General features: G+C 46.7%; 1 protein-coding gene across 1 annotated transcript; it reads left to right on the top strand.

Moving 5' to 3' along the window:
* Nucleotides 1-78: 78 nt before the first annotated feature.
* Nucleotides 79-9,693, top strand: LOC135341462 (mediator of RNA polymerase II transcription subunit 12-like protein). The gene is made up of 26 exons (XM_064538029.1): nt 79-270; nt 355-423; nt 503-553; nt 699-893; nt 952-1,038; nt 1,321-1,396; nt 1,460-1,656; nt 1,708-1,818; nt 1,985-2,208; nt 2,351-2,528; nt 2,649-2,780; nt 2,844-2,952; nt 3,019-3,275; nt 3,328-3,472; nt 3,707-4,904; nt 5,047-5,289; nt 5,458-5,577; nt 5,672-5,828; nt 5,989-6,414; nt 6,602-6,832; nt 6,993-7,189; nt 7,320-7,472; nt 7,605-7,755; nt 7,859-8,040; nt 8,120-8,402; nt 8,566-9,693. Exons 1-26 carry the CDS (start codon nt 187-189, stop codon nt 9,583-9,585), a joined length of 6,276 nt encoding a protein of 2,091 aa, XP_064394099.1. The 5' UTR covers nt 79-186; the 3' UTR covers nt 9,586-9,693.
* Nucleotides 9,694-9,741: the final 48 nt, after the last annotated feature.

Raw genomic sequence — 9,741 nt, 5'->3', positions numbered from 1 at the left:
TGCTGAGGTTTATTGAAATACGGGAAAAGGTCGTCGGTAAACGTTTTGGTAAGGATCATGCCAAAAATTAACAGAACCGAAAACAACACAAACAAAAAAGTAATTTTAGAAATTGCATTGAATCTGAGTGGATTTCAGCTAGCTAGCTAGCTTGTTGGCCAGCTACTAAGTATCTATAGCTTGGCTATGTTCTCAAAAGAGTATCGTCCTCTAAAGCGGCCCAGAATAGGTGTTCCAGACTACTACCCTCAAGACTCCAAGCAGAAGGAGGTATAATCCCTACTATACTAGCTAATAGATCTATGTACCTGCACATCACTCAATATATGCAATGTGCTCATCTATCTGGTGTAGGATGAATTGTCACATAACAATGTGACCAATGGATATCGATCTGCGTCCGTACTGCCATCTGGGGAAGAGGTAGATCCATACTCATAATGCTACATGTGTACGCCTGTGTGCGTATGTACATCAACATGTTCTCACTCACTTGTTGTAGTTTAAAGGAGCACTGAAGGACTTCAATCAACACTTTCTAACAACTAAAGAGGTACAGCACTATTGAAATAGTATGATATATTCGTATAAATGTTAACGCACACGCATCTCCTTAGTAGTAGCTAGCTGTACACGTCCCCCCTCCCCCAGTGATAATGTACTGTATACCCTCTCCTCTCTCTCTCTCTCTGGTGCAGTATTGCCTCAAAGTGAACCAAGTGGAGGATGAGCGACGACGGCGGAGATGGGTCCAGGACAGCGAGAAGAAGAAACTCCAGGTCTCTAAAGACAACTTCTTTCCCGTTCCACTGGGCAGGAATCGCAAAGAGATTGCCACCCAGTGGTTCCAGGACCTTGCCTCCAGCAAGCCACTCTCACAGCTGGCCAAGAAGGTGTGTTGCCATAGGAATGTGTGTACGTGATGTCGTTGACGTTGAACTGTACATGTAGGTACCCATTTTCAACAAGAAGGAAGAGATATTTGACAACCTCTGTGAGAAAGATGTCCCCATATCTCGAGCAGCTTGGTATATTAAGGTGAGTATACACACCACTGTACAGTTCAACATTTAGCACTTTTAAATGGCCATAACTTGAATTTGGTATGACGATTGTCCATTCAGATGGGCCGATTGGGCTATAGATGGAGGATTTAACCCGGTTAAAATTTGCAAATTGATTGTGCCACCTTTAAGGAAATCAGGAAATCATAAAATTGACCAACTCGAACTAAACTTAATGCTATTGGATGAGTGTTAGCTTGTCTGTTCTACAGGTGGGGCTACATTCACACATACACACACACTTCTCTTTGTGTAGATGAGCTCTGCTTACAATGTGGTGATGACTGATTCCAAACTCGCCAAGAAGAAGCAAACTGCAGATCCGTCCTTTGGTAGGCTATCGCCCTGCACATCATCATAATTAGATTAACCTCCCTCCCCCACACATCACACAGATTGGACGATATCGTTGACCAAGTACATGCAGGACAGTTGTTGGCGTATCTGCAATGAGTCACAGGTGATGGGTCGTCATGACACTCACGGAGGCCGCACCTCCTCCACCAGCGGACGACAGTCACCGTCAGACGAGACTCTCCTGGAGATAACCCACTGGCAGTACATGCTGCATCTATCCAGCTGGCTATATGAGGTGGGTGAAGCTTAGGAGCTCCGTGTGAGTTTATATTTTGTTTTTGAGCAGGAGAACCTGCTGGACAAGCATGAGTTCATTCGCTGGTTGGTGGACCGAGTCGAGCATGTCAAGTCTGCAGACACAAAGGCCCTCCAGTTACACCTCCCTCTAGTTCTCAGGGTGAGACTACAAAACCTTCACATAGTACATGTACATGCATATAATATAGATAATTATGTGTACACTGTAAAGGCTGTGCAGTGAAATCCACAAATCGTACTAGCAAGTACACGTAGAGATTACATTAGTTTTCCTACCCCCCCCCCCCCCCCCCCCCACCCGTCAGCACCTTCTGGACATTGCCAACTGTGTGTCCCTGGCCAGACCTCTAGTGACCTACTGCTGTGAGAGACTGGTCGCTCTGTATGAGATGGAGCAGCGACTGCATAAGCTCCACCCACTGATCAAGCAGGAGCCTCTTGAACGAGTGCTGGAGACTAACGAAGATGACTCTGTCTTCAATGAGCCCTCCATCAAGCAAGAGCCAGGCAGACCATACAAAGACAGCAGGTACATGTACGCACATGTAGCTATTGCATAATGTGGAAGCTTTCACTTTGTAACTGTATCCACTTAATCCATAGCAACACACCTGCACATTTGTGTACGTACATGTTTACATATGTTATCAGTGTATCGATCTTAACTGAAGGTCATTGAAGATGTCTACCTCTGAGAAAAAAGAGGAGCGTAGTCCTGCCCCCGTCATCAGCGGCCCTAACGATGATGACTTGTACTTCCACTGGTGCTCTCATCATCAAGCAGTGATGCTGGAGCTGGTGTGTGTTATACAAACCATTGCCATTCGTTGCCCTACAGCATTCGTGCAAGTAAGTGCAGTGTCCATTGTTGATAGTTAGTTCAGAATGTGTTTCATGGGTAGTCTTATTACGAGTTTGTCCATATAGATACATGTACAATGCTGTCTTGTATACTAGCTATTACTTCAGATCAAGATGCCTGGAGGTCGTGGTATCCTGATGCGTGAGGGTGATAAGATCTCCTCCCCCCTCACAATCCTCCCATGCTCTCTGTCACAGCTACCCATGCCCACCAGTCTCAAGGCAGACCTACAGAAGAAGGTATGTTCAGCTAGTACACACACTTTACCCTGCTAATCATGTGACGTTCATGTGATCACTCAGTTGCTATCAGGCCTGGTGGCAGCAGAGGCCGAGATCACACAGCGGAACAAAGCTTCTGAGAGCAGGTGGTCTTCAATGACTGTAGCAGACCTCCAAACAACCTCTGAAGGTGAGGATAGTTACCCCAAGACTAGAGAACAGTACTTTGTCATCATCTTTGCTCCCCTTCACTCAGGCTCCAATGTGAAGCAGATTCTGAAACTACTAGATGTGCTAGACAAGAGTTCTTTCACCAGCTGCCGAGCTCATAACCCTCTCACCACTCTCTACTGTCAGATTGCCGAGGTTCAAAGGTCAAGCGATGCTCCTCTCTCTGACGAAATGTTGACTATGTTGTTGTGCAAGTGGACAACTACACCACATCGCTATGGCGACCACCGGCCGCTGGTAACAGCACAGATCCTCTGGCAGAGACAAAATGATATTATAAGAGTGAGTAATTGCACACCTCACATAGTAGCCGCCCTCATTGAATATCGTGCAGGGTGTGAGTTGGAGTGAGAGCTATGATATGGACCATTTGGACGAGGGATGGGAGGAGTCAGGGAGCGTGGAGCGACTGTGTGATACCCCATACCCCCTACAGCATATACTCATCAAGTTCCTCGACACAAGGGCACCCCTCCCTGGTAAGAATGAACGTGTCAGTTTGTTTTTTATTAAGAGGCTTTGCTCAGCTATTAAGCTCTGACTGCCCATGATTTCTTGTCTAGAAGACTCTGTGCACCTTTAAACGGGCTTCTAAATGTACAGTGTACAAATGTACGTACACTGTACATTAGTTTGTTAGCTTAAGTACTGATGACACAGTTTACTTGTTAGAACTGTTATATCTATCTTTCAACCGATTCACACCCTTGCAGATGACCTCTCAGCTCCTATGCAACCCACCGAGCCGTTCTTCAAGCTAGTGGTTCTTTTCGCTGAGCTAATTCGATTGGACGTCTTCTCGTATCGCCTTTTTCTCTCCACCCTCATTGCCCGAGGAGAGTCACGCCCTCCAATCATCCCTTGTCTCCCATTTGCACGAGACGGTGATAGTGACAAATCACGCAAGAGACAACACTCAGAGCCGTTGAATCTCTCTATCCCTCTCCCTCTCCCAGCACTCAAGAAGCTACGATACGACCAGTCTGAAGTGAACATTGCATCGGGCCCCAATTCCCCAATGAGCTCATCGTTTGGTGGAATCGGTCTCACCTCTGCTCTGGACTCTCTGATAACAAGCTCTTCCCCTATCTATCAACAAGAAGGTGAGAGTACTACTATAATGGAGGACAGGGCCAAGAAGCTGAGGATGCTGGAACATGAATCATCGCAACTGTCTCAGATTATGTCTCCCATGGATTTCAACACACTAGCCACTGACACAGATGCACCCAACTCTCCGATAGCCACTTCGAAAACGGACCCTTTCAACTTCTCACTCTCTCTACTGGACGATGATCATGTTCTGGACCTGCCCCTGAACATGCATTCCTCGAGACACCTCCTCTTTGCAGCTTACTTCCCCATAGCTGACTCCCAACTTTCCCAGCAGTGCAGCAACGAGCGTAATATTGTACTCTGTGGTGTGGGCAAGTCTAGGAACAAGGTGGAGGCCATTGTGAAGAAGATAACTGAAGAAGTAGAGCATTACTATCGACTGCTGGGTGACATTCAAACACCAGTGCTCCCAGAGGAACGACTACAGAGTAGTATGACCAGCTACCAATGTCTGCCCACATTTGAACAGAATGTTATTGCAACATCTTGTGAGAAGAAGCTTCGACGGTCCCTCTCGCCCTCTGGCAAGATCTATCCCGGCTGTGCTCAGTTGGTGTTTGTCTGTGAGCTTTTAAAGGTGTGTGGGAGCATTAGTCAGATTCTGCAGCTCCTGGTGGACATAATAGCGTGCAATGCGTTCATTGGAGATGACGAGGAGAGCAGGAGGTTTATGGACCCCCATCGAGGACCACCCCCTCTGCCTACTGAACTCCGCCTACCTGTGATTGGTGTGCTCCAGAGGTACTCGTCATGTCTGATGCTTTCACAACAGGACACAGCTCTCGTATTTGAGGGGTGAGTGCAATTACGTAGCTACATGTATAAGCTGTAAGCTGTACAACTCTTATTCTGTATACAATGTCATTTTTAGTTTACACGTACACACTCCGTACATACATGTGTGGTATTGATCCACTGATTTTCGCTCCTGTTTCAGATTGTTTCGGATCTTGAGTGCCTCCCCGAAAAGTCCCTCCTCTCACAAGACAGTGTTCCTCTTCCTTCACAAGCTCTACACCGACTGCTCCTACCTTCAGAAGACCTTCAGATCCACCAACTTTGGTAACTACTGCGTCCAATATGGGGAGAAGTTTGGCCTCTCCACAGAGTGGTACAAACCCACCGTCACTGAGGGCGACTGGCAGCGGACAAACATACTACAGATGCTCTCAAAGCCAAGGTGGGGACGGTGTGTAATGTAAGATGACATGTGTATGTATGTTTAAGCAGCTATGATATACATGTAGTTGTTCTATGTACATGTGACACATGTACATTTTTGGCCAGTTTAGACAGTACTTGTACATTGTATTTGTATCAATGTATCAAACAGTCTGTTCTGTTGCAGTAACTGTGACATAAGCAGCCTGTGCACCATGCTCAAGCCTGGCATGGCCCCTTACTTCAATGCCACCTTCGTCTTTGCAGTGGACGTCTTCTCACTAGCATGTCAGAAAACTGTCAACTGGTAAGTCCTATTATCAAAAAGGGTGCTAATGTAACATGTAAGTTAGTAGGTGCTCTTTGGTGAAGTAATCTCCTTTTTTGTTTGTTTCCTCCAGTGAAATGCTGAGTCAGCTTGCTTTCATCTGTGCGGAGGTGTGCTGTGATAGAGGGGTGAGCGTGAACTCTGAACTCTTGGGGGCGTTCCGTGCTCTGTGTATCCCCAATCAGAGCAACACCAAAACTGGCTTCACTGCACTCACCAACAAGAGCAATGTCAGTTGATATGGTGTACAACGAATTTTGATCTGTAACAAAATTAATATTTGATCTAAGCCAGGAGCAAATTAGTTTAAGCGTTGTAGTAGAGTTAATGTGTTACCATCCCCTTGTAGTATATTGAGTATTAATTGTAATTATCTCCACGTACATGTAGATATTGATAGACCCTGGCATCCACTCAAGTCTTCTTGTCTTTGTGTGCCTCCTCATCTCACACAACATCTTCCACCTACAAGATGTGATTGTGTACATCATCACTGCAGTGATCCATGTCCAGTTCAGTGGCTCCTCCCACCAAAATCATCGCTCCCTCGAATTTGCAACCTCTCTTATTGTTCACCTCCTGGTTCCCGACTATTCTGAGAGCCATTCGAACGCAGAGCACTCGCCTGCAGTGAGACTGCCCCCATTCGTACAGGACACTCTACACTCTAAGTGCAGGGAGCTCAACCTTGGCTATGTGATCCTACTGCTCAAGAATCTGCTGAAGATCAGCCAAACGAATGTTTCCAGGGGAACCAAGACGGGTTCACTGCTAGTTCAGTCATCAGGGCCTGGTAATGAAGCTACCCTCAGCAAGGTGTGTACTAACTACTCTTGACACTGTACATGTGTATAACTGTGTTCAGATATGTGGCCACTTGCACAATGCTAGCAAACACCTTGTAGTTTACCATTTTTTGCTGAAAATAATAGTCAACATGTAGGTACATGTACATGTAGCAAACAAGTAGTCTATCTTCAAGCTCTATCCCCTTTCCCAACAGGTGAAAGCCACCCTTGAAACCGTGGCATCCCAGGACTGGGTTCAGGACAAGTCCAGCATGCAGGGCTCTCGACTGCTGGAATCAGACATGCTTGGGGACACAAGTTTGACCCCCTCACAGGCCCGTTACCTCCTCCATCTCCTCTGCCCCTACTCCACCACAGCACTGCCCTCAGACTGTGGGAAGCTGGCCAAGACTGACCCACACCCCTCACTCGAGCATATACTCAAGGTACATGTACATTTATGTCAATGCCTGGGAGGTCAATAAGAGTTTTACCATGAGGTGATCTTTACCGTAACGTACTGACACTACAATTAAAAGTTTTACGTTAGATGATTCTTACCACAAGTCTACATGCAGTGGCATATTAATTACTCTTCCTTTACAGAATCTGGACCAGTGGACACTTCGCAATGCCCTGCTCCATATTGATGTGCATGTGCAGCAGGCGACTACCGTGGCCCGCACATCTCTTCAGGACCACCTGGCCAGTGTGGTCATTCACATTTTCGAGGATTCCTGTGGAGATGAGTTCCTCGGACAAACGATTGAGTGCAGCGTGGAGAGTGGGGACGGATCTTATAGGTAGGAGGAATTGCTCTATAATGTACCTGTAGCTTGACAATAATAAGTTGTTGGGCGTTGAGCTATTATGTGCAATGTACTTGCATGTTGTACCTATTTATACATTACGTTATGTTGTCGTTCTTTGTAGCCCCCGTGTGTGGTTGGTGACACCTCTCATCTCTCAGCTAACACAGTCTGTGTTGGGACGAGTGCTGAAGAGTGCTGGCAATATCCTGGGTCAGGGGCAATGGTGGAATCCTGAGAAGAACCAAGAGAAGAGACGATCTACCAGAGCAACCAGGTACATCTGCTTGAGTGAATGTGTGTAAGCCTGCATACTGTGCATGTACTTTATATCCTCTCTCACCATGAGCCTACTGAGTACATGTATGTATAGTTTCAAGTTATTGATGTTTCTCTCTCTCTCTCTCAGTGGAGTGGCTCCACCCAAGACGGGTCTCCAGTGGCAGCAGCCGTTCCTAGAGCTGGTCCTGGCCTGTATGCACGCTCAGACCAACACTCACGAGGAGTTGCTCCATCCACTCAAGTCTCAGCTCTCCACCTTTCTCAATGCTTTCGACAGGGTGAGTTACAGTATGTGACTTAAGCTGATAATACTGCATCGTGATGGAAGCGATTAAGCACTATATTATTGAACCTTTACATATTACAATACACACACTATAGGAGGGTACTCCAGCTGACGAACAGAGCAAGACAATGTTGTTTGCTGCTATTAAACTCCGGCTCAGTCTGGTGGGCTCCATGCTTGGCTCTATCTGCTCTAGTGAGACCTTCACTCTGGAATGGGTACCTCTAATCATGCAACTCATCTGTTCAGGGGCCGTGGATCGACAGACAGACACGAGGTGGGTGATCGTTTCACTCTGTGTACAGTACTGTAGCTATGAGTTTGTTGGGATGTTAGCCACTTCCCTCTCTTCACAGTGAGCTGTTCACCAACTGCCTTGACATGCTGTGCACACTCCTCCACTCTCTACCCTTCGAGTTTCACAACTGTCTCGCCACGGCCGGAGAAGAAGGAAAGAAAACCTACATCACCTGTGTTAAGAAACTCAAGTCTGAACTGAATGGAGCCAAGTCGTATTGTGTGGGGGAGATTCAGCAGCTGTTCCCCCTCTCCCAAGAGGCCTACACCATCACCACTGTGAAGCAACCAGACTCTGTCAGTCTCAAGACCTCCTTCAACACTTACTCTGAGAGAATCAAGGTGAGCAGTCCTCACATAATTATACCGATTACGTGTATAGGCCTTCTTCAAAACTTCACTTAATTATTTCATATTCGCTTTTGTTTATGTGTGATCTTACATGTGCTTAAAAGTGTCTATCAAATAGAGATACTAATCAAATGTGTATTTCTTTTTCATTCAGGGCTTGAGAGTACAAGACACTCGTGATATTTCACCGTGGGACATTCTAGAGGGTGTCAAAAGCAATGGACCGCTAATGCTCTCCTGGTTTGGAGGTGTGCGGGTGAAGAGAAAACCGCTAAGGTTTGAGGAGCAAAGATGGCTACTTCGATTCCACACTCATCAAGACCAATTCAAGGACATGATGTACCGTCCCAGTTTTGTTAAGCTCCCTGAAGCAGTCGCCGTGGAAGTTAGCGATACAGTAAAATTACCAGAAGATGGACAAACACCAATGGTTGAAGTAGGGAAAGTGCTTGGAAGAGAGGCCAAAGTTGTACATGTAGATCAGAAGTCAATAGGGCAACTTGGCCCAGGAGCAACCAACAATCAACCCCAACAGTCTCAAGTGATGCCTCGAGTACCCACACAAATTAACCAGCAACAGCAGTTCCAAATAAGGCCTAACATTGTTCCACGGCCGATGCAACCCGTGATGAGCCAACAGCCTGGTGTGTTGGAACGGATGTATAATCAGCCAGGCACTTCCATGAATGACAAACAAGCCATTTTGAATCAAATTAGACAGCGAGCTCTATTTCAAGAAGCTGTGAGAAACAGGGCTAATCCCCAAGGATATGGCCCCCGACCCCCAATATACACCCCGCAGCAGAGAATGATGCAACAACCTGGCATGAACTACAGCAACAATCCAGCGGTGATGCAGAGAATGATGTTACAACAGCACCACGAAAAGAAAGTAATGGCACAACGACTGCACCAACGTGCTCAGATGGCCATGCAGCAGCAAGCACAGTTTCCGGGAGGCTATCATCCGGGAATGCAAGCAGGTGGGATGCAACCGATGCAAGCTAATCCCCCGGTTCCCATGCATCAGGTGCTGCATCAAGGGGGATACAGCCGAGCCATGATGCCACAACAAGCACCCGGGAGCATGATGGTGCCTGGCAACCAGCCCAGAATGCAGCAGTATCCACCCCAACACCCCTCGGGGATGAACACTATGCACAGACAGTTCTAGGTAGATGAATACAACTTATTTTTTCTCAATTGTCGGCTTTTCTCAATTTCATGCACGGTGTATATCGAATAGAAATTTCTGTTCGTTTATCTATGGCTCTACCAACGATCTTTGCCCACAATTCTATACCAAAACGCTGCATGCAGCAGGCCGGCT

The sequence above is a fragment of the Halichondria panicea genome, chromosome 9 (assembly GCF_963675165.1).
Source record: "Halichondria panicea chromosome 9, odHalPani1.1, whole genome shotgun sequence".
Lineage (NCBI taxonomy): Eukaryota > Metazoa > Porifera > Demospongiae > Suberitida > Halichondriidae > Halichondria > Halichondria panicea.
Note: the sequence above shows the minus strand (reverse complement) of the source record. Positions and strands in the feature narration are given on the sequence as shown.